This window comes from Mustela putorius, unplaced genomic scaffold, assembly GCF_011764305.1.
Source record: "Mustela putorius furo isolate JIRA1106 unplaced genomic scaffold, ASM1176430v1.1 tig00003858_pilon_pilon_pilon, whole genome shotgun sequence".
In the NCBI taxonomy this organism is placed as follows: domain Eukaryota; kingdom Metazoa; phylum Chordata; class Mammalia; order Carnivora; family Mustelidae; genus Mustela; species Mustela putorius.
The window spans coordinates 20549668-20574726 of NW_025422010.1; the positions used below are offsets into that span (position 1 = coordinate 20549668).

Consider the following 25059-nt stretch of genomic DNA (forward strand, 5'->3'; position numbering starts at 1 on the left):
GGCTTTGCTAATATGACTGTTTGGCACCTATCTACTGATGACGGAATCTATGACACATTGTTGAAACTACTGAGTGAAGTCTTAAAACTGTGTTTACAATATATATTTACAGCTACTGCAAGTCCACTTTAAAATAACACTGTACTGGGACGCCTGGGTGGCTCAGTTGGTTAAGCGGCTGCCTTCGGCTCAGGTCATGATCCCAGCGTCCTGGGATCGAGTCCCACATCGGGTTCCTTCCTCAGCAGAAAGCCTGCTTCTCCCTCTGCCTCTGCCTGCCTCTCTGTCTGCCTGTGCTCGCTCTCGCTTGTCTCTCTCTCTCTGACAAATAAATAAATAAAATCTTAAAAAAAATAAAATAACACTGTACTATTTCATGTAACCATAAGTAGTGTGAATATGCTATAATAGCAAAAAAAAAATCCTAATTCCCCCCTTTCTGTCCCTTGTGTCATTGCTGTCATTCATTTCATTTATCTATAAGCATATATATGATATCTACATAAGCATACATAATCAAATATATTATTGGCATTGTTATTTTAAACAGTTATCTGTGAGATCAATTAAGAATTAGAAAAATAAAAGAATTTACCTTCATTTATTCTTTCTTCAATGTTCTTCCTTAGCTTATGTAGATCCAAGTTTCTGACCAATAGTATTTTCTTTCTCTCTAAAAATCTTTTAACATTTCTTGCAAGGCGGGTCTAGTAGCCAAAAATTCCCTTAACTTTTGTTTTTCTGAGGAAGTCTATTCTCCTTCGCGTTTGGAGGACAACTTTGCAGGATGCTGGATTCTGGGTTGCTGGATTTTTCTCTCAGCACTTAAACAATATTTCACTCTACTCTCATCTTGCTGGCATGTGTTGGCATTGATGTAATTCTTGACTTTGTTCTTTTATGGGTAAGGTTTTTTTTTTTTTTTCCCTCTGAAATTGTATCAGGACTTTATCTTTCATTTTCTGTAAGTTTGAGATAATATGTCTAGGTGTAGTTTTTTGGGTATTTATCCAGCTTGGTGTTCTCTAAGGTTCCCAGATCTATGGTTTAGTGTCTGACATTTGGGGAAAGGGTTATACAATTAAGTATAATTGTCAGTCATTGATGTTTCAAATTTTCTTCTGTTCCTTTTTCTGCGCCTTCACCTTCTGGTATTTTCATTATGCATATGTTACACCATTTGGAGTCATCCCACAGTCCTTGGATATTCTTTCCTTTCTTTCAGTCTTTGTTCTTTTTGCTTTTTGGTTTTCCAGGATTCTATTTCCAGGCCCTTGAGCTCAGACATTCTTATTTTCAGTTATTTCCAATTTGCTAATAAACCCAGCAATGGCATTCTTCATTTTTGTTACAGTGGTTTTTTGTTTTTTGTTTTTTATCTCTAGCATTTGTTCTTGTTGTTGTTCTTTCTTAGGATTTGCACCTCTCTCTTTATATTGACCATTTGTTCTTTTCTTTCATTCTCTTTTTCTTTTTCTTTTTTTTTTTAACTGGGGTATAAATGACATATAACATTATGTTAGTTTCAGGTGTACAACATAATGCTTTGAGATTTGTACATATTGCAAAATGATCACTACAGTAAGTCTAGTTAATATATATTACCATAAGTAATTACATAACCTTTTTTCTTGTGACAACTTTCATGATTCACTCTCTTAGCAACTTTCAAATATTATTAAATATAGTCACCATGCTGTACATTACATCCCCATGACATACATAACTAGAAGATTGTAACTTTTGACCCCTTTAATCCATTTTGGCTATACTCCCCTCTCACTCTCCACCTCTGGCAGCCACCTATCTGTTCTCTGTATCTATGTGCTTGGTTGTGTTATTGTTATTATTGTTTTAATTTTTAGATTCCACATACGTGTGAGACCATATACTATTTGTCTTTTTGTGTCTGATTTATTTCACTTAACTTAATGCCCTCAAGGTCCATTCATGGTGTCACAAATGGCAAGATTTCATTCTTTTTATGGCTGAATGATGTTCCATTGTATGTATGTATATACATATACATATATGTATGTTATATATGTATGTATATACAGTACATTTTCTTTTTCATTCCTCCATCAGCAGACACCCAGGTTTTTTCCATATCTTCAATATTGTAAATAATGCTGCAATGAACACAGAGGAGCATAAATCCTTTCAAGTTGGTGTTTGTTCATCTGTTCTTGCATGCTGCTTATGTTATCCATTAGAACCCTTAGCATATTCATCATAGTTGTTTTAAATTCCCCATCTGATAATTCCAGCATCCCTGCCATGTTTGGTTTTGATGCCTGCTCCATCTCTCCAAGTGTTTTTTTGCCTTTTGGTATTCCTTCTAATTTTTTTTCTTGATACCCAGTTATGATGTATTGGATAAAGAACTGCTGTGAATATGCCTTTAGTGATGTGGAATGAGATGTCAGGAGATGGGAAGCATTCTATAGTCCTATGATTACATCTCAGTCTTTTAGTAAGCCCATGTCTCTGGACTGTGAACTGCACAAATACTTCTTACTCTCTTCCTTTAGGTGGGACAAGATGGCTAGAGTGGGCTGGAGTTGGGTGTTTCTGTTCCCCTAGAACTGTTAGGCTCTGATCTAATCCCAACAGGTTAAGCTCTGCTTAATTAGTTTCTCCTGAGGGCAGGCCACATTAAGAACAGAGTGCTATGGCATTTTTCAAAATCGTTCCCTTTCCCCTCCCCTTGCTGGAAGTATGAGGGGATTTTCCTGATATTTACCCTGGGAACTTGGTCAAACGCTTGGAAATAAATCTCACAGTATTGTGGGGCTCTCCCTCTGACTGGAACCCCTTGGAATTTTAAACTCTGAGTTGTCTGCACTGGTCCTCTAGCAATTTGTCAATTACAGTTGAGGTTTTCTTACTCTGGCACTAGTTCCTTAGTGTTTTCTGTTTTCAGACTTCCTGCTCTGATAACTCGTAACTCTGTGTATTTGCTTGTTTGTCTTCCCAATCTTGAGGACAGCCATTTGCCCTGTGTCCATCCCTCTGAAGAGTTGGTTTTTCAGTCTGTTCAGCTTTTTATTTAGTAGGGTAGAGTAGAGTAGTGAATTCTAAGCTCCTTATATGTGGAATCAGAAGATCCAAGACCATGTTTGCATGTTATCTAACTTGTTTAAATATAACCATAATGACCAGATTTTAAATGAAATCCTACACTTAAGACTGTATTCAGCTCTGTCATCTGTCAACTATGCCATTGTGCTTTTGTAATAAAATTTTTATGAGAGCTTAAATGAATCTACATTATTTGAATGCTAAAATGTGATTTCATATTGATCTTAAGTGCTGGTGAGTTTTCTTTTTAATATTGGCTTCCCTAATGATTTCATGTCTTAAATTTAAATGATTTTATGTATTAAACCTTAAATTTCTATTTCACAAGCTTGAAATAGACTTTATATGATGTTTAAGATAGAAAAATATTGTTAAACTGAATAGAAAATACAGAAGACTATGGTACTTGCTTAAGAACGGACATAAAGATCAATGAACTAGAGTTGAGAATCAAGAAATAAACCCCCATACATTTATGGTCAGTTGATTTTCTACAAGGATTCCAAGGCAGTTCAATGGGTAGAAAGTAGCCTTTCCGACAAGTAGTGTCAACTTGATATCTGCATGCAAAACAATGAAGTTGCACCCTTACCTCACACCATATATGAAAATTAGCTCAAAGCCTCCAGAATACACTTGAACTAAACTCAAAACCCTGCAAAGCTGGTTGATGGGCTGAGTTTCTGGGTCAAGGCAAAAATAGTGGAACTTGCTCTCCATTCATGGAAATTCTTTGGGATTTTGTCATTCAACAAATACTCATTGGCCACCTATGTTAGCAACACCATAGTGATCACGACAGACTCATCCAGAGGTCTGTCTCTCCATACTGGATCAAGCTCTCACTCCTCAGGGTACCTTTTTTGAAGTATATTTGACATGTCTTGCTTTTAAGAAAGAAAGAAATATAGAAAGAAAGAAAATTAGCTTGAATGTAACAAAGACCTAAATGTAAGAGCTAAAATTATAAAATTTATAGAAGAAAACATACTAGTAAATCTTCATGACTTTGGATTAGATAGTATTTCTTAGATGTGACACCAAAAGCATAAGCAATTAAAAATAATAAATTGGAATTCATCAAAATTAAAAACTTCTGTGCTTCAAAGGACATTATTTAGAAAGTAAAAACAACACACAGAATGGGAGTAAATATTTGCAAATTATATACGATAAGGGTCTAGTATCTAGAATATATGAAGAAGTCTTAAAACTCAACAACAGACCACCCAGTTGAAAATGCAGAATAGCTTTGGGAAGAAAAGAGCCAGGTCCTTCTACTTCCTCTTCATCCCTAAATGCAGACCTGCTAGAAAAACTCTTCATGGTGATGGTTTTAGCCGCTTGTTTGTTAAAGGAGATGCAACATTTTGGGAAATATTGGGTAAGGTTAAGATTCTTGCTGTGTCTCTCTTGACATTAGCAAGATGAGTCTGTAATTTATCATTCAATTGCCTTATATGTACATGTCTTTATAGTCACTAGATGAGGCATGGTGATATTTATTTCTGTTCTTAGTTATATAAGCATAATTAATGGATTAAGTTAAAAGATCTAAATAATGCCAAATCACTGGTCACTGTCCAATAGAATAAATTATTTAAGTTAATTATTTAATAGCAAATTGCTAATTAATATATAAATATATTAATATATTAATAATATATAAATTAATTAATATATAAAAGCCTCTAAAAAGATGTTTAACAATCTTTTAAAAAAAAATATATATATTTTATTTATTTATTTATTTGATAGACTGAGAGAGATCACAAGTAGGCAGAGAGGCAGGCAGAGAGAGAGGAGGAAGAAGGCTCCCTGCTGAGCAGAGAGCCTGATGTGGGACTCCATCCCAGGACCCTGAGATCATGACCTGAGCTGAAGGCAGAGGCTTAAACCACTGAGCCACCCAAGCGCCCCATGTTTAACAATCTTGATTAAAAGGTCTTAATCATGACTTTTTGAATATTAAAGTCCATGATATAAAACAATCTTTGTGAATACTTCTACCTGAATGCCTATGAAGATTACTGATAATAGTTGACAGGATTTATTTATTTTTTTAAAGATTTATTTATTTATTTGAGAGAGACAGAGAGAGCTAGAGCATGCAAGGAAGCAGGGGGATAGGGGCAGAATGAGGAGAGAGAGTCCCAAGCAGACTCTGCTCTAAATGTGGAACCCGATGTGGGGTTTGACACAGGGCTTGATCTCATGACCCCGAGATTATAACCTGAGCCAAAACCAAGAATTGGTCACTTAATGAGCCACTCAGGTGCCCCATGATGTATTTTTTTAATTTATTTTTATTTATAGAACTTGGATTTTTAAAGTATCATAAATACTTAAAAAAGAATAGTTAGACATACATCAGGAGTGATAGAAAAGGAAGCGTCTTGCCACATAAATTATAGCAAATTGACACCATTAAATTTAAATAAATTCAAATAGAGTACCTACAGTAGAATTCTGAGCTACACACCTAGTCCACTCTGTGTTCACACAAGTTAAGAGCATGAAATGTAGGGGCGCCTGGGTGGCTCAGTGGGTTAAGCCTCTGCCTTTTGGCTCAGGTCAGGATCTCAGGGTCCTGGGATCGAGCCCCACATCAGGCTCTCCACTTAGTGGGGAGCCTGTATCCCCCTCTCTCTGCCTGCCTCTCTGCTTACCTGTGATCTCTCTGTCAAATAAATAAATAAATAAATGGGAAAAAAAGAGAATGAAATGTAGCCCAACATGATTTGTCATTCTTCTTTTTCTCAAATGTTACCTACCTGGTAGTCTTCTTCTGGAAGGCAGTTCCCCACAACCTAAGGCCACAAGGCAAGCTCTCCAAGTCTGTTGGATTGCTTTCTCTTCCCACATGAAGTTGCAAAAAAATAGTCCAGATTACCATTCTCTGTCCATAAGATAAATCCTTATTGGCCTTCTGGGCCAGCTCATTCAGTGCCCCTTCACAATTTTATCTGTCCTGCTTACCGTCATCTTGTTTACTTTTGAACCTTATCTTCTACCACAGACCCGGTTAGCCTATCAGCCTTTCTTTCCTTCCCCTTTCACACTGAATGCTCTCTAGAGCCTCCAGTTTAGAGACTGGAATTAAGGAATTATATTAAACCAGTGCTGCCAGGCTTTTTTAATAGAAAGGCCTTCAAAGTTGACTAAACATAAAAACTGGCTAGTTTGGAAAGAGACTTTGTACCTGAAGAATGTAAAAATTCCTAATGCCTTTTGTTAGTGAATGAATAATGAGTGAATGTGAAGAAGAATAAAGATGAAGGAGAGGGACAAATGGGGAAAATCATTTGGAGTTTTTAAAAAAGATCACTTTCATTAAGTCGCATGCCATGAATGAAAAATAGTCCAATCAACCTTAAGTCAAATCTCGACGTAATGTGTATTTTATTTTTATCAGCTATATTTTTAAAACAATCACAAGCACCCTCTTACATGCAAGACTTCTGGCTTATGTGCAGTTAAAATACACATATTACATAGCTGTTCTGTAGCAGAGTCCTGTCCGGTACTCCCTGACTCAAAGCTTCATCTCCCCATTGCCGGCAATCTGGTAGGGGCTCCTCCTAGATGTCTCCTCTCTGCTCTGTGCCTGGAAACTCACAGAAGACTGTTAGCGAGGACACCTGCAGAGCTGACCTCGTTTTCTCCCCTTTTCTCAGGGACCACTGTCCTTCACTGCCTGATGTCCAGTGCCTTGGAAACCATTCTTAATATATATTCTGTCCAGTTTCTTTTGTTTGTGTCAGATGGGATGGTGAATTCATCCCATGGTCTTCCTTTGTGGTCAGAAGGGAATCTTGAACTAGATCTCTAACAGCTGGAAAAAGAAATCTCATTGGAGCCCCATTTCTTACCTAGACACTGAATCAATTTTATTTCACATATAGTATGTAATATTGCTCTATTAAGGGGAGATGGCTAAATCATATTCAGATGTGTACAAGAAAATATTTCATTGTCTTCTGGAAAAGACTTTCAGTGTCAGTTAAAGGGAAACTGTTATCACAAGATTACCTTATCAAGAATCAGGAAGTACAGTGAGATCAGCATTAGATTTTGAAAAATATTGTTGTGAGTAGGAGACTATATATATTAGGTATTGGATTGGAGAACAGACTTGTCAGAATTGTCTTGCTGCATTAATTTGCTCTATTGAGCTTCTTTATCATTTAATGTGACACCAACTTCTAACGGCATGAACGCAACTACTTTACCACTAAGTACTCGCGTTACTCTAGCATTTTTAATGGGCTTACTAGCTTTTGCTATAATGCTAGGAAATGCTGTGGTTATTCTAGCTTTTGTGGTGGACAAAAAGCTTAGACATCGAAGTAATTACTTCTTCCTTAACTTGGCCATTGCTGACTTCTTCGTTGGTAAGTTAAATATCTTTATTTCAGATAAACTTTTCTAATTATAATTTACTTCTAAAACCTTAAAACTAGCTTTCTTCTTCTTCTTCTTTTTAAATAAGCTTTTGTTATTTCGAGGGACTGTATAGATTTGGAGATGTTAAAAATGTAAAGTTTAGGGCGCGTGGGTGGCTCAGTGGGTTAAGCCGCTGCCTTCGGCTCAGGTCGTGATCTCAGGGTCCTGGTATCGGGTCCCGCATCGGGCTCTCTGCTCGGCAGGGAGCCTGCTTCCTCCTCTCTCTCTCTCTGCCTGCCTCTCTGCCTACTTGTGATCTCTCTCTGTCAAATAAATAAATAAATAAATAATCTTTTTAAAAAAAGAAAAGTTTAAAAATTAAAGTTCTGGGGAGGCTATATGGCATTTTAGGGGACGGGTATATATGTGTGAATCAGGTTTGTAGGAGAATTTTCATTTGACAACAGTTTGCTTTTTGCAGAATAAAAATAAGTCCAGAATAGTTCTAAAATTACTCTAGTCCAAGAGTTACTTGTATAAGTACCGTGCGCTAACCGATTGCGCCACTGGAGCCCTTCAAGAGTTACTTGTTTCTGGAATTATTTTCCTTTTATGTTTAGCTTTATAAATATGTGTAAAAATATCAGTTGATGATATTGCTTTATAGGAGTTTCTAGTATAATTTAACTGGTCATTGTCTATAACTTCATAAATGCTTTCATTTATTTTACGATGAAACAAAACTCGCAGAATACTTACTTTATCGCCTGGAATGTAGGGTTGCTCAACAGTGTTAGTCCTCTTCCCTTTTGATTTCTCTGCAGATAAGTGTCAACTCAAACCAAGGTCACATATGGTAGTAGATTACCTATCATGTGTAAGGACAGTTAAGTACCCAAGTATGATTAGATAATGAGATATATAGAAGACTACGTTAGTCTCTTGCTTTGGTAAGGTTTCAATGTAGGAGGGTGGATAAGAGAAACTCACAAGTGACTGTAACAGTACAGAGTATGACGTGAGAACCATGAGACCTTCCAAGCGCTATTGGGAACTCAGAGAAGGGAGAGGGCCTGTTTAGTTAGTGGGTAGCAGCATCTGAAATGAACTTCAAAGGATGGGTAGAACTTCCAAAGGCAGAGATGGAAAAGGAGTATTCCAAGAATCAACAAAGACCTGCTGGTGGGAAAATCATTGGGTACATCTTCCTAAGTGTGAGTCCCAGGCTGGCTGTATGAGATCAGTAGGGGATGAAGTTGGAGTAGTTGGAATCTATGTAATGAAGACTCTTGAATACTAGTGTGTCTGGACTGGCAGTTGCTCAACAGGTAATGTGGAGATCTGGATTTTTAAAGCAGGTGAGAGATCTGATGGCTCGAAGTTTCACCTTAGAGGGATTAGCAGACATGTAGCAGGTGGGAGAAGCTGGAGCAGGTGGCAGCTTGGCTTCAAAAACATTCCTACAGCAGTCTAGGCCCAAGTAATATGTTAAGGCTCTGAGCTACTGTGGGGAGGGTGGAAAGGAAGTTGGGGAGGGAGGTGGAGCTCAAGGGTGGGGTTGGGCAGGAGAAAGAGAAAAATGACATAAAGATTAATTTCTGGCTACAAGAAAAATATGGCACAATTAATAGAATGGGGGCATTAGGGAGGGCAGCGGATACTTCTGATATTGTGCTGATAAACTTTCTGGAGGAAACTTCTAGCTGGAGAGATGGGTTTAGGAGTCATGGCATAGATATGACTGAGTTAGAGATGAAGTTGGAGAACCAAAATAGAAGTATTGAAAAAAGGCAACAATCTCCCCATTCTTCTCCTCAATTCTGATCCTCCAGGTAACTCACATTAACCACTTGAGGTAGATCCTTCTACATCATTCTCTACAATCACAGAAACAGACATAACTATAGGACTTTATTTATGCGGACAGAGAGAATATTCTGCTCTAAATATATTTATCTCTCTTTGCCTTCTTCACAGAACTGTATAACTTTTAGATAATACTTAGCACTTACCGTTGATTATGTGTTTTGACTAACTCAAAGGGAGTGGTGGTAGAAGGGATGGGGTACAACTCTACCCAACGGGAAGAGCCTGAGGCCGGAAGATTTTGAACAAAGATGGTATTAGATAAGAACAGAGCATTTCCTTTTGTGGCCCAATGGAAGGACTAGGACAGCCCCACCTACATGGCTTTGGGCACCACAGTATGGAGATGTGGTGGGTGTTGGAGAAATGTCCCTGCAGATGTAGTTATCCAGTGGTTCTGGGGGGCCCCCACCATTGGCATGTGGATGGAAAAATAAATGGCTTTGCTGCTGATGAGAGCAATCGGACACAAGCCAGAGTCACTTCATCCTTCGCATTTCCCATGCCCCCTGCCAGCTTCATCCAGACATAAACTTACTTAACAGTATTTGCCACGATGCTCTTAGAATTAGGGCAGCCTCTGAGAACTTTCTAAAAACAAGCTCAGAGTTTTGTGTTGAGGCTCTTCTCTTTCCTTAGCCATGCTCAGAAGTGGGCTTTTTGGCTCTGAGCCTGTAGGCTTGTGACAGTAGTGCTGGGCCAGGGCAGAACTCATGAGGGTTTCTCTGTAGTTACAAGGCAGCATTTCTTCATATTTTTGGTCAGGAGATTGCGAGCTCCAGAAGCATGTGGCAATGGCCCAGAACATGGCATGTGCTAGGTATTATGTGGACTTTGGGATGAATGCCCTCTTCTCACAGGTTTTAGAACTGGCCTCTAATCAAAAATCAAAAATTTGTGGCACATGAGTAACATCTCAGGCTGAATGTAGTGTTGGAAAGCAAAGATATATTGAGGAAAAATTCCAGTACCAGCTACATTGATATAAATATATCTCATCTGCACACTATTCCAGGAAAAAAAAAGATACATATGGATATCTATAAAATTGGTATATATGACTAATGTTAGCTTAGGCTGCTGTAACAAAATACCATGACTTAACAGCAATTGACTTTCTCATGGTTCTGGAGGCTGAGAAGTCCCAGATCAAGGTGCCAGCAGATTTGGTTCCTGGTGAGGACTCTCTTCCTGATTTGTAGGTGGTTTCCTTCTCCATATGTTGTCCTCTGGCCTTTCCTCTGAGTGTGTATGGAGTGAGCAAGCTAGCTCTCCAGTGTTTCTTCTTATAAGGACACTAATCTTGTTGGGCTAGGGCTCCATCCCAATGACCCATTTAACTTTATTTCCTTGTATGCCCTATCTCCACGTGCGGCCACCCTGGGTGGTAGAGCTTCAACATATGGATTTTGGGGGGACATGAACATTCAGTCCATAACACCCTCTATGCATTCACCATTATCCACACATTCCACTCTTGGCCCAAAGAATTCACTGGGGCTTTTAGCTCCCTCCAACTTTTGATTGTCATTTTCCCATGGAAGTAGCTTCTTAGCTGGCTTAGGAAAGAAGGGGTAATACCAGATTGGTGATAATTTTCAAGCAAACTGGGCTTTCCCATTCTCATCTATTCATTCATCCAATATTGGTTTGTTTTGAAGCAGGCACTCTTTGAGGTGGTGGGGATGGTGCTTCTATTTCTACTTGGCAGGGGGGAAGTGAGGAGAAACATGATAAATATAAACAAGTGAATACAATTACATAGTATTTAAGAGGGTAGTCATTGCTAGTGAGAAAAACAGCAGGGATGAGGGAGAGAAAGGGTGCTGGAGAGGGAGGTTGCCATTTAAATGTCAGGGGTAGGGTTCATTGGTCAGGACACATCAGAGTGACTAGAAGAAGCTCTCTGAGGGAAGGGCATTTCATGCTGAGGAAAGTGCGAGGATCTGAGGGGTGTATGTGTGGTGTATTTGAGGCCGGGCAGAGAGAGTAGTGGGAAGTGAGACAGGAATGGTGGCGGGGTAGGGGTGGGGTATAGGCTGGGGTGAGCAAGTGGCCTGGGTTCTCACAGGGTTCCCCCCTCCCCGACCCACAGGTCTTTTCTCCTCCCCCTGTTCCTTTACCTCCTTGTTCTTATTTCTTCACTGCCTTCTCTTACTACAGTTTGTTCTCTTTTATTCTCCACTCCCAACCCCCTTAATCTGTCATGCCCAAGGCCTATTGCTCTTTTCAAGAAACTAGCTCTTAGTTTCACTTCTCAAGTCCTTTTGACCCAGAAGCCTGATTCCAGAGTGGAAGTTATAGAAACATTGCAGAGTGGGTATATCCTAGAATATTTCCGATTCAGTTTTTGAAATTCCTTTGGAATAAGCCACAAACATTTCCACTCAGCAAGACAGAAGAGCTGAGCGTAATATTTGTGCTAAAATATCATATAGAACATGAGGTGACAGCAGAGTTTCAGTAAAGCCAAAGGAATGGTGGTGGTGGTGTGGGGGGGTGCCTGGGTGGCTCACTTGGTGAAGTGGTTTGTGACGTGTGCCTTCTGCTCAGGTCAGCATCCGTGGGCCCGCATGGGGTTCCCTGTGCAGCCAGGCATCTGCTTCTCCCTCTGACCCACCCCCCACCCCTCAGATAAATAAATAAAATCCTGAGGAAAAAAAAAAAACACCAAAGGAATAGGACTACAGCCTGTTTTAAACTGCTCTGTGAAGCAGCCACTGAAGGTTTGAACACACCCAGACACACCCTTCCTCTTTCATCTAATTCAGAAAATGTGTGGACAAGATTGTTGGACTCACCCCCAATCTTTAATGTTTAAATAGACTGTGGTGTCTGTAATGCAGATGACTACTGGCCTTGAGCCTTTGGTCATTCTGTGGAGGAAATGAGGCTGCGAGATGTGTCAAGGGATGAGTGTGTGCGTGTGTGTAACACCCATGTTGGAAATCTCAGATGGAAGTCACAACAACTCTGGGCCAAACCATGCTACACATCTCTGATTTGAAGATAACTTTGATTTATCTCAGGTACTTTATCTTATCTGTTTATACCTATTTTATATCACAGGTGTGTTCATGCATGCGCAAGCACACAGGCGCCCATTTGAGATGGATGTCCCCATAAGGAAAATTGGTTATCATTAAAAATATAATCCAAACGTGAAACCAGCAGGCAATTTGAACTACATATAAGAACTGACCACACAACTCTTCCATCTCGATGATGCCTGTATGTGAACTTAGGTAGAGAACACTCAATTCTGTGTTCCTGTTCACTGGTGCTGAAACCACACCCCACTGGTTATATCCTCAGATCATCTGTTTTTGGGAGAATGCAGGGTTTCCTTCTCCTTTCTTTTGCTACTGTTCTTAAAGAGAGGCTAACTTGATTTTCGTAGGAAAACAGGAAATCTTTCCAAGTGCCTGAGAAAATAGGAAAATTCTCACTGAGCTTCCTCTTAATAGGTTACATACTCAGTGAGCAGTGTCACCTGTCTGAAAAGTTAATACAATGAAAAACTCAAGCGAAGCTAGAGGAAAGGGAGCCCAGAGCCTAACCATTTGCATACCTGTTCACTCAGTAAAAGGTAGTGGTTCAAGTCAGGAGTCCTGAAATCACACTGCCTGGTTTCAAAGTCAACGAGATTTCAAAGCCTGGGTAGCTCAGTGGGTTAAAGCCTCTGCCTTCTGCTCAGGTCATGATCCCAGAGTCCTGGGATCGAGCCCCGAGTTGGAATCCCTGCTTAGCAGGGAGCCTGCTTCCTTCTCTCTCTCTGCCTACTTGTGATCTCTATCAAATAAATAAAATCTTAAAAAAAAAAAAAAGCCAATCTTCCACTTACTAGCTGAGTGTACCTTGGGCAATTATATCTCCATCTTGAGATATAGGTTCTTCATTGGCTAAGTCAGCATGGTTTCTTTCTTTCTTTCTTTCTTTTTTTTTCTTTTAAGATTATTTATTTATTTATTTGACAGAGAGAGAGAGAGAGAGAGATCACACGCAGGCAGAGAGGCAGGTAGAGAGTGAGGGAGAAGCACACTCCCCACTGAGCAGAGAGCCTGATGTGGGGCTCAATCCTAGGACCCTGAGATCATGACCTGACCTGAGGGCAGAGTCTTAACCCACTGAGCCACCCAGGTGCGCCAAGTCAGCATGGTTTCTATCTCAGACAGTGTCTATGAACATTAAATGAGATGATATATGCAGCAGACAGAGCACAGTGTGTGGCATGTGGTAACTTCATAATACGTATCAGCTATTACTAATTTATTTAAGTTAAATGTGGGAGCTACTGGTCAACTCTCAATGTTGTGAAAAATACAAAGATCAACTTGCAACCTGGTCCTAACCCTCAGGAGAAACAAGTGGAAAGATGAAAGAAAGGCAAAGTAGAATGTGTTTGTATCTCCCTGATGGCTAGTGATGATGCAGCCACTTTGGAAAACAGTGTGGAAATTCCTTAAGAAATTAAAAATAGAGCTACCCTATGGCCCTGCAATTGTACTACTGGGCATTTACCCCAAAGATACAGATTTAGTGAAAAGAAGGGCCATCTGTACCCCAATGTTCATAGCAGCAATGGCCATAATCACCAAATTGTGGGAGAATCAAGATGCATTTCAATGGATGAATGGATAAAGAAGATGTGGTCCATATACACAATGAAGTTTACGCCTCCATCAGAAAGGATGAATACCCAGCGTTTATATCAACATGGACAGGACTGGAAGAGATTATGCTGAGTGAAATAATCAAGCAGAGAGAATCAATTATCATATGGTTTCACTTACTTGTGGAGCATAAGGAGTAACAAAGAGGACATGAGGAGATGGAGAGGAAAAGTGAGTTGGGGGAACTCGGAGGGGGAGGCGAACCATGAGAGACTGTGAACTCTGAGAAACAAACTGAGGGTTTTGGAGGGGAGCCTTTGGGTGAGTCTGGTGGTGGGTATTATGGAGAGCACCGATTGCATGGAGCACGGGGTGTGGTGCATAAACAATGAATGCTGGAAAAGAAATTAAAAAAAAAAAAAAAAGAAAGTGTTTGTACATGAGAGAGGGAGGGAAGAGCAAAGTGTCAGTACCATGCAGATGACAGAGGGGTAACTTCTGCCAAGGAAGTTCCAAGAAAGATGACAAAGAGAAGTCCTTTTTGTGCAGTGAAAGAAGAATGAGGAGGAAGTAATTAGACTTCTCAGTAGAAGAGAGGAGGCCATTCCAGGAAGAAAGAATGCTATTGGCAAAGGATATGTGAAACCGTGGGCTGTGTTTGGGGGAAGGCTGGCCCGTCCTGTCTGGGTTGGATTATGAACATAAAGGTGACTTTTTCGATCAGGGAAAGAAAATTATCATATGTTTTCACTCATATGTGGAGTATAAGGAACAGTGCAGAGGATCATAGAGAAAGGGAGGGAAAACTGAACGGGAAGTAAGCAGAGAGGGAGACAAACCATGAGAGACTCTTGACTGGGGGAAACAAACTGAGGGTTGCAGAAGGGAGGAGGGTCGGGGGATGGGGTAACCGGGGGATGGGTATTAAGGAGGGCACGTGATGTGTTGTGCACTTGGTGTCATATGCAACTAATGAATCATTGAACCCTACATGAAAAAATGATGATACATTATATGTAGGCTAATTGAATTTAAATAAAAAAAAAAAGAAAGAAAAAAAAAAGGATAACTTGTTCTCTATATGGCTGAAAATGTAGGTAGGGACCTGAGCCTAATTAGGAAAGTAATAAGGAAACGTATGATACTTAATGACAGCCATTGTAAGAATGGTATTTAAAGAATGTGTAGGAAATCAGTCCTGAATTTTGCTAATGAAACACCCTGAATTTCTAAATTATAATCAACCCCCTTTTGGTCAATTCAGATATGTCATTGCGTTGTATGCCTATGTCTCTCTGTATTCATTGATATGCGCTTTTTTTTGGCCTTATTTTTTTTTTCCCCTATGCAGGTATGATCTCCATTCCTTTGTACATCCCTCACACGCTGTTTGATTGGGAGTTTGGAAGTAGACTCTGTACCTTTTGGCTCATTGTTGACTACCTTTTGTGTACAGCGTCTGTGTATAACATTGTTCTCATCAGCTATGATCGATACCAGTCAGTCTCGAATGCTGTAAGTTCAAACATTCATTTACCTTCTTTAGAAGATGACATACTTGTACATTTTGGGTCCCCAAGCAGAAATTGTTTTAAATGTAATTTTTTGTTTAGTTGGCAAACCTTAGAGGAGCCTGATAATCCTTCTGTTATTTAGCGCTAAGTTTTCATTGGTCCTTAGTGAACAATTTCTGTGTGTGATTTGGCTAAGTCACTCACTCCCCTTTGTGCTGCTAGCATGGGAAGGCCATCAGAGAAAACCCATGAAAACTTGTTGGAAGCGGTATACTGAGTCCACAGTGGATTGGATAGACGTATGAGTCCCAGTAGATTTATCAAGTCCATTCCTTATACAAACTAAGACCTGAATATTTTTCTGATGGGTGAGTAGAAAGATGCCCAGACTTTTGAATGTCATGAGAAAATCAATCTTGAATGGCCAAAGAAAAAAAACAGTATACAGAGAAGCTATAGTTTAGATAGTGGGACCAGCCTGGGAAGTCAAATCCCAGTGCCAGTGTAGGAGCCATGCCAAGAAAATCCTTACTGATCCAACATTTGGAATAGGCTCGTCAACAAATTAGTGACAGTTCTTAAGCAAGCTAACTTTATAAGCAATAGAACAAGGGGAAAAATAAGGCAGATGCAAGTAGAGACAGAGGGTGTCAGGGGTATAGAAATATGGGGCAGTAATCTGAAGTCTTTGAGACCTAGAAGGGAAACCTCCTTCACTCTTGAGTCCCAGGACCCACATCTCTGGGGGATATGACTGTGTGCAAGGGATTTTGCTAAATGCTGGGATATAGAAATGAAACCTTAGTCTCTACTTTTGAGGAGCATAATAGGCTCATGTGGAGAAGGATCCAGAAACAGGTGGGTTTGGTACAGTGGACTAGGTGTGGTGTTGGAGGTGTTGAGAGGATGGTGATAGCTCTGGCTTGGGAGGGCTGTGCAGCTTGTAGCAGACAAGGTTGGGAGGGTATATTGCACAAGGCAAGGATCAACTGTAGGGACAAAGATGAGGCTCAAACAAGAGAGAAATTTATTTTTCTCTCACAGAACATTCCAGGAAAGCCTTGGCTCCAGGAACTCATCCAGGGACCTAGGTTAACAGGGTGACTCTGAACCTTCTAGGGCAGGGCTCAGCAAACTTTTGCTATAAAGGGACATATGGTCTCCATAGCAACTGCTCAAATCTTCCATTATGACACAAAAACAGCCATACATAATATGTTTAAAAAAATGATTCATTCATTGTGTTCCAATAAAAATTTATTTATCCAAACAGGTGGTGGGCCATATTTGTTTCATGAACAGTAGTTTGCTGACCCCCACACTAGTTCGTTATTCTCCTCCATATGTTCAAGGTTAGGTTGCTGTCACTCCAGGTTCTAGATGGGGAAAAGGCCGAAGTCCAGGGCAAGGGATTTTCTTTTAGCCAAGTAGTGTAGAATCGTACAATCATTTCCACTCACAGTTTATTGGTGACATTTAGTCACATGGTCTCCCATCTCCTTGCAACAAACCTGGGAAATGTGGTTTCTAGCTGAGCTGCCATATTGTCAGGAAGAAGGGGAGAATGAATGTGTTGGGACATCCAGACCCTTGGCCTTGGGTACATCATTGACATCAGAGTCCACTGCAGTTGGTACTAGACAAACTACAGAGAGAGCGGTGATGAGCTTGGATGAACAGTTCAGATGCCTATAAGCACATGGTTTTCAAATTGCAACTTGTGACCCATTATTGAGGCATGGAGTCAGTTCGGTGGGTTGTGACCACTTTTTTTTTTTTCCAGTGGAAAAATACAGAAAAAAACCATAGTTAAACAGAATAAAAATAGAGTATAAAATATAAAGAGTATCTTGTGCATAATAAATATATTTTTTATGAGTACTTCTGTCTGGGAACTTAGTGATAATATAAAACGTATTTCTTAGTTTGAGTCCGTCAAAATGTTCGAAAAAGTGCTCTAATTCATAGCCTTTCCCATTTGTGCTGAAACATTTCCTTTTATTTTCTGGGTTAGTATTTCTTTTTAGTCCTCACTGGATGTTCCTTATAGGACATCCCTTTGCTGGATGTCCGAGCCCTTGGGTCTATCTAAGGTGGATGCAAAGGTAAGGGACAGTTTGTACAGTTAGGAAAAGTGTGTAGAAGTCACAGGGACATGAGGACTGATGTCCACAGAGAAAAACGAGTGGGTTTGTTTCCTAGTCTTGACCTGAGGATTCCCCCCTGGCCACACAGCCTATAAATTTCGTGAGGGCTGGGTTGGCTGGAACCAAGATCCTTAGTTAACAGCATGGAGTTAAGTGGCCAGCAAGAGCCCCACATCCCAATGCATGGTGGCTGCAGGGGGCGCTCAGGCAGCTCTTGTGCCTCTGCTGGTGAAGAGTTGAAATGCAGCAGTGTGAGCCAGGAATCCCTCAAACACCGCTGAAGCCCGGAGGAAGTGGTTGTGGCGAAGCTGAGCTCTTGCTGTAGTTCGAAGTGGAGGAGACCGTATGATAAGGCAGAGTCATGGGCTGGGCCTGGGAAATGGAAATCTGACCGTAATATGGAAAAGGTAGGCCCTATGCAGATGGCAGTGCATGATTACCATTCTCAGACCCATTCTCTGGAGGGGCAGATTTCTGTGGGGCTGAAACAAGAGTGGGCGGGGGAAGAACAGTGTAGTTGGAAGGAGTAGGAATTCAAATGTATGCAGAATTAAGGCAGTGAGTGGAGAGAGTTCTTTCTTTCTTTCTTTCTTTCTTTCTTTCTGACCTGAAGTTGAAGAAGGAAGCTTGAGAGTAAAATCAAGGCCATGGAAAATATGGTTGCTGGGGACTCGCTAGTTTCCTAGGACTACTGCAGTTAAGTACTGCACATCAGGTGGCTTAAGACCACAGAAGCTTCTTCTCTGGAATGCATTTCATGTTTGGAGATCCAAGGTCCCAAATCAAGGTGGAGGCAGGGTAGTGCTCTCTCTGAGGCCTCTAGGCCTGCCTGTTACATGCCTTTCTCTTAGCTTCTAATATTACCAGCCATCCTTGGCATTCCTTCATGGTCCTTGGCTTGTAGATGTGTCACTTTAGTCTCTGCATCCATTGACAAATGGTATTCTCATTTTGTGTCTGTGTCTTTCTTATAAGGACACCAGTCATACCGGATTAGGGCTCACCCTAATTGAATAGGACCTTATCTTAATGTGATCATGTCTGCAAAGAACCTACTGGCAAATGAAGTGATGCCCACAGGTACCAGGTCTTACGACTTCAACCTATCTCTTTGGAGGACACAATTCAACCTGCAACAGGCACTTGGGATGGCCATGCAATGCCAACTCATTAACTTCAACAAGTCCTGGGGGCTGCTCTGCCTTATAAAAGAAACCTGATTGACAGAGTGTTTGGATATCTTACTGGGGCAGGAAAGGAAGCAGGATAAGAGGCAATCTCCTGAATAACGAACATTTTCTGTCATGGGTGGAGGACTGGGCCACTGATTGATGTCAGGAAGGCCACTCCAACTGGCTGGGGTCTAGATTCAAGCAATGCTTGAGCTCTTTGTCAAAAATGCTACCCAGAGATGAAGAGGTGGGCATCATCTTTTCAATTCCCTTAGATGTCCATTATCCCATTTGACCTTATGCATAATAGAAAAGAGATCGCTTTCCAGCATATTGCATCACACCATTACAAAGGCTGAAAAGAGCAATTAAAAAACTAAATGCAGTTTTATGACCATCTGGGTATTGTTACCATCTTCATAATCATTAGATTTAGTGCAAGAGATGTATTAATTAGTGGCATGAGAAGCAGAAGGCAAAAAAGCGTATTGTACTTGGGAACTTGTGGTCAGCACCATATGCATTTTAGCTTAGCCTCAGAAATATCAGTAATTTGGAAAAAAAAAAAAACCACTTCCCTGCAGTTTTTAAAAATAACTTTTTTTAAAAGACTGCTTCCTCTTACCTCCAGCCAGCTGGGTGTGAGCCCTTCCCAGGCTGCACAATCCATCACAGACAGACAGTGCTGGGCACTGTTATGCCTTTTTCATAAAAACGAGAAAACACTGTAGCACGAGATTAGGAACTCACAGAGAAAATAGTACATGAACAGTGGGGGAAAGAGAGGCATGTTCCAGTTTCATGAGGAAATCGTTTCCTTTCCCTCGAGTGAGGAAATCAAAGAAATATGGAACATAGGAGCTGGAAGGATACTTCCTGATCTAAAAGAAGCTCAGGGAGGTTGTCTGTTCCAGGTCCCCTTAAAAAAAGTCTTGGTTTGTGTGTTTATCCCTCATGTAGGGTGGATGCACTTCTAGATTTCTTTTTTTTTTTTTTAAGATTTTATTTATGTAATTGACAGAGACACAGCAAGAGAGGGAACACAAGCAGGGGAGCAGCAGAGGGAGAGGGAGAAGCAGGCTTCCTGCTGAGCAAGGAGCCCGATGTGGGGCTCGATCCCAGGACCCTGGGATCATGACCTGAGCTGAAGGCAGAAGCTTAACGACTGAGCCACCCAGGTACCCCAAACTTCTAGGTTTCTTATAGAAGATGTTTTTGAAGATATCAAGATCTATCAAAGATCATGGGTCCTGAGAACTGAGAGCAATCCTTACTCATAGAATCTCATTTTCCCTTATAGAAGCCAGTCTTTGTGACCAAGCAGATCTAGAACATTCTCTACCTTTTAAAAAAAGACATTGGTGCTTGCCTTGGTCATGTCTCTCAAAGTGGTTGGCCAGCACAGCTTTGGCACCATTTTTGCTGAGTGCAAATGCTTATAGAAGGAAATGATTTGGTAATGCTCAGTCATATTACTCTATTTCTCTATAGTAGGTTTAGACTTTTTTGGGGTGGGGTCATCTTCTTGGGGGAGATGTAAGAATTCTCTCTTTTTGATACCACCTTGACGTCTCAGGATAAACTAGAGAGTAGATTCTTCCTGAAATTAGATTCAAAAAAGCCAGTGGCTTTCAGTCTTGACTGTGACCACTGGGAGAAACACATTTGATACTGGGTTCGGTACACGTGCTTCTCTCTCTCTCTCTGTAGGTCTACATTCCCCAAACCAAAGCATCATCAAACAATACAGACCCTTGCAATCATGAGGCATTCTGACACTGAGCACTCTCTTTCATTAAAAGAAAAATGCTGCTTGTGACCCAGCGGCAGATTGTGAAACACTGTGAAAGGGGGCACATAGTTTCAGTAGTTTGCCCGTTCACATTAGTGTCTACGGAGTTGGAAACATCACGTTTTATTTTTTTATTTGTTATTTTTAAAAAGATTTTATTTATTTGACAGAGAGAGAGAGAGATCACAAATAGGAAGAGCAGCAGGCAGAGATAGAGGGGGAAGCAGGCTCCCTGCTGAGCAGAGACGTTTTCTAGAATTTCAGAGGCTTAATCTTGAGGGTTACAGATTTCCTCTGGAAGGTCCCTAAGAAAGTTTGCCTCTGGAACTAAACCCTCTCTCCTGGCCCATATCATGTTACCCAGGGCCAGGGAGCTTGACTACCTCTTGCATAGCCCTGAAACTCCTGAAGGCCTATAACAGGCCTTCTGCAACCAATACATGTTCATTATATTGAAACAATTTATTTGGTCTCTTTTAGGTATCTTACAGAGCTCAGCACACTGGGAACTTGAAGATCGTGGCTCTGATGGTGGCTGTCTGGGTGCTGGCCTTCTTAGTGCATGGGCCAATAATTCTAATTTCAGAGTCTTGGAAGAATTCCAGCTTGAGGATCTTGGAGAAGGATTGTGAACCTGGATTCTTTACCCTATGGTACATCCTTGCCATCTCGTCATTCTTTGAATTCCTGGTCCCAGTCTTTGCCGTGGCCTATTTCAACATGTACATTTACTGGAGCCTGTGGAAACGTAGCAATCTCAGTCGGTGGCAAAGCCAGCCCACACTTACTTCTCCTGTCTCTCCCAGTAACTGTGGGTCCTCACTCACAGGTAGACTGTTTCGAAGAACATCTCTTCCGGAACAGAAGGAAACAGCACCGTCTGCTCCTCTGAAAAGACATGAAAGAAAGAGCAGCCTCTTGTTTTCTTTAAGAGCCCAGATGAATAGCAGTATAATTGCTTCCAAAATGGCTTCCCTCACCCATTCTGATTCACTCTGTCCTCACCAAAGGGAACATATTGAACTGCTCAGAGCCAGGAAATTAGCCAAGTCACTGTCCATTCTCTTAGGCGTTTTTGCCATTTGTTGGGCTCCCTATTCACTGTTTACAATCATTCGTTCAATCTACCCACTAGACCAGCGTCCTCACATAGTTGGGTATGAAATCACATTTTGGCTTCAATGGCTCAATTCCTTTGTCAATCCTTTTCTGTATCCCTTGTGTCACAAGCATTTCCAGAAGGCTTTCTTGAAACTATTTCCTATGAAAAAGAAGTCCATATCATCACAGACTCGGTCAATGTCCTCTTAAAGGTAATTTTATCCTTTATAAAAATTTTAGTCTTATTCTCACCTGCGTGAATTTGATGTGACTTTCATTTTGCCCTTTCCACTCTATTAGGAAAGTCCATAAAATTGTAACACTCGAAAACTTAAAAAAAAAAAAGCCTGGAAGTCAAGGGAAAATGATCCTGGTGAATAATAGTACAGTTAGATTTAGATGACAATGTTTTTGTAAACTCATAGCCACAAATCACTGTACCTTTCTTTCTCATTGCCTCCTCTTTGTCTTTTAGATCTCGATATGGCACTGATGGTGAAAATTAAGAGTTCTTGTTTTCTTTCTACATTCAGGGTTTACTATAGCCTAAGTGAATTTCCCTTTTTATTTTATAGTGTTGAAGAATTCTCAAGTTTTGAAGATGTTTTACCTAAGATATGCAATAGAAAAGGGGGCTATAATTTCTTTTTGCTGGAGGTGGGCAATTCTGGTATGATCAGTGGGCAGGTGTGTTGGGGCTTGAGTTGAGAGGCAGGGAGCGAGGGTGGGCCCAGATGGAAAAGTGGCAGGCATGTGTACTTCCAGACTCTATGCTCCTGATCCCAGAAGAGAAGGAAGTGTGGGGAGGGAAGAGAAGGTAGCTGTAGCTCTCAGATGTCCTTTGTGTCCTTATCTGGGAGGCCCAGCAAACACAGGTTGAGGAGTAAGTTACAGACAAGCCCCCCATCTGGTCGAAAGGATGACTTTCCTTCTTTCCTTCCTGCCCTCTTCTTCCGGATTTCATGTTGGCTAAAACCTCTGTGAGAAAATATGGAAGAAAGGGAAAGGCTAAACGATTCACAAAAGGACTGTGTGATTAAACCTGATGTACCTGGTATAACATTCACAGGACTCGTGGATGTCAATGATTATTAATAAAATATACTTCTGTTTTTATTTGATGTCTTTAACTTGTGGGCAGTGCTCAGAACGATTCCTTTATATGCAGTGAGTATAGGTTATACTTACTGATGAGTCACATTTTCTTAGGCTGGTGACATTTTGTTCTTTTTGTCATTATTAATTTTTCTTCTTCCTTCTCCTCCTCCTCCTTCTTGTGTTCTTTGACTGAAATGAAATAACATTTCATTTTGATTTTGGTTAATTTCCTCTCTCCTCTAAGGTTTTACTCATGTTTCTCTTGTCACTTCTCAGAGTTCCTATACAATTTAGTCATTTTCATATTTCTTAGACCCTTGAAATCTTGGTTAAATTCAAACACTAAAATATGAAAATCCTTCAAGTACATCAATGATTAGATAGGCCCCTAATTTTTATATATACTCATGCCTTGCATTAAGTCCAAAATAGGAGATACACGTTTAACATTCAATAGTAATCTCAAAAATTCAGGAAATAAATCCTCATAAATTTGCAACTTTTTATAAAGTTACTTGTTAGCTATTGTTTTTGACATCCATAAATTAGTAGTTGTGTATTTCGTATGATTACTGGAGGCTTGAAGGTCCATTGAATGGTGTGGCTCCATGGAAACTTTTTCTGATTGAACCCTAGCAGAAACATGCCTAAATATGCATATGTATCTTCTAAAATATAGAAAACTAATATAAAATTGTTTTTCATTCAAAGTTGTCATCAGTGTACAACATACTGTCATTTTATTTATCACTATAAAAGAAAATGCTGCAAACTGTCTATGAAATGATACTTTCAAAAATCACATTGCTAGGAAGTCCCATTCTGATTTCAGAGTTGTTGAAAGGTGAGTGATATGTATCTTGGAAGTGAGAAAGTACGATATGTTTATGATGAATGAATAGAACAAGCTAATCCTTTGTGAAATGAGAGTTGGAATAAATAAATACTTTTGATGGAACATTCATATATTCATTCAACAAACGTGTATTAGGGGTCTATCATGTGTTAGCTACTAGTATACTGTAAAGATGCCTAGGAACCTTACTGATTTAATTTCCTTGGGGTAGGAATTTTACTCTGGGGTTCTCTTACCATGATGCTAGGCACCCCATAGGTGCTCAGTAGATAGTAATGGAAAAGGCATGCATTAGGCATTTTCCTTAAAACCAGAATATAAATCCTTGCTTTAAAATCCAAGTCTTTTAAATTTGGCCTGGAGGAATTTTAAAATATGTTTTTCATTATAAGAAAAGTAATATGTACTAATCATAAAAAGAAAAAACTGTAATAAAATAATTTCTATATCCAAGAAACAGAGAGAATTATTATTTGGTGTAGATGTTTCTACGGCGAAAAAGAATGTAATTCCATTTTTTAGAAACAAGTGTTTGTATATCTACACTTCTCACAATATTTAAGTATTTTTGTTTTTATTTTTTTATTTTAGCATTTTTAAATGCATATTTAAAAATATTTAAAATACTTACTAGCTCATTTTAAATCCAGACCCAAAGCCGCTGGTATAATTGTCAGAACATTCCTTAAAATTTCAGTTCCTAAGGGTTGACTTCAGGTGGCCCATTTAGAAATAGATTCAAGTAGAATGAGGACAGATTTAGGGATATAAATGCCACTTATGATAGTCTTTTACTTTTAAAGATTTATATTATTTATTTGGCAGAGAGAGTGAGAGAGAGCAAGTGAGCACAAGCAGGGGGAGCAGCAGAGGGAAAAGGAGAAGCAGGCTTTCTGCTGAGCAAGGAGACTGATGTGGGGCTCCATCCCAGGACCCCGGGATCATGACCCGAGATGAAAGCAGATGCTTAACCAACTGAGCCACCCAGGATCTCCCAGGTCTAGTCTTTTTATGAATCATGAGGGCTTTGATCTAAGTAACAGAACAATCAAAACTATTTTACAGAAGAGCTTTCTGTGGCTGCTTGATAACTACTTTCTTATAGCAAGGATCTTGGCATTTGAAGAAATTATTTTTCACATTATAATTTCAGAAAAAGAAACTCTAGCATACAAAGTAAACTTTTGGTTCTAATGTTTGTTACCAGTCTGGGTTGAGTCAAGAAAACAGAAGCCATGTTAATTATTTCAGAGAGAAGGAATTTAATACACAGAAGTGGGTAAGTATTAGAAAGCCAAATGAGCAGGAAGCAGATGTTGACAGAATCTGGGCCTAATAACTTAAATGAGCAACTACAGAAATGAGAGACAAACAGAAATGAGAGAAAATCAAAGAGAATCTGGGATCCCAGAGGACCAAAGCTTGGAGCT

At 40.0% G+C, this 25059-nt stretch overlaps 1 protein-coding gene across 2 annotated transcripts in view; it reads left to right on the top strand.

Moving 5' to 3' along the window:
* The window catches only part of HRH4 (histamine receptor H4), a 30277-nt gene extending 6546 nt beyond the window's left edge, over window positions 1-23731 (top strand). The window contains exons 1-3 of one of the 2 annotated variants that reach the window (XM_004742856.3): window positions 5864-7478; window positions 15301-15464; window positions 21055-23731. In XM_004742856.3, the coding sequence (XP_004742913.1) occupies window positions 7298-7478; window positions 15301-15464; window positions 21055-21885 (1176 nt within the window). In that variant the 5' untranslated portion in view covers window positions 5864-7297 and the 3' untranslated portion in view covers window positions 21886-23731. Of the gene's footprint in view, window positions 1-5863; window positions 7479-15300; window positions 15465-21054 lie in introns of those variants that run through there. The other variant, XM_045065468.1, reaches the window with a different exon arrangement.
* The last annotated feature ends 1328 nt before the right edge of the window (window positions 23732-25059 follow it).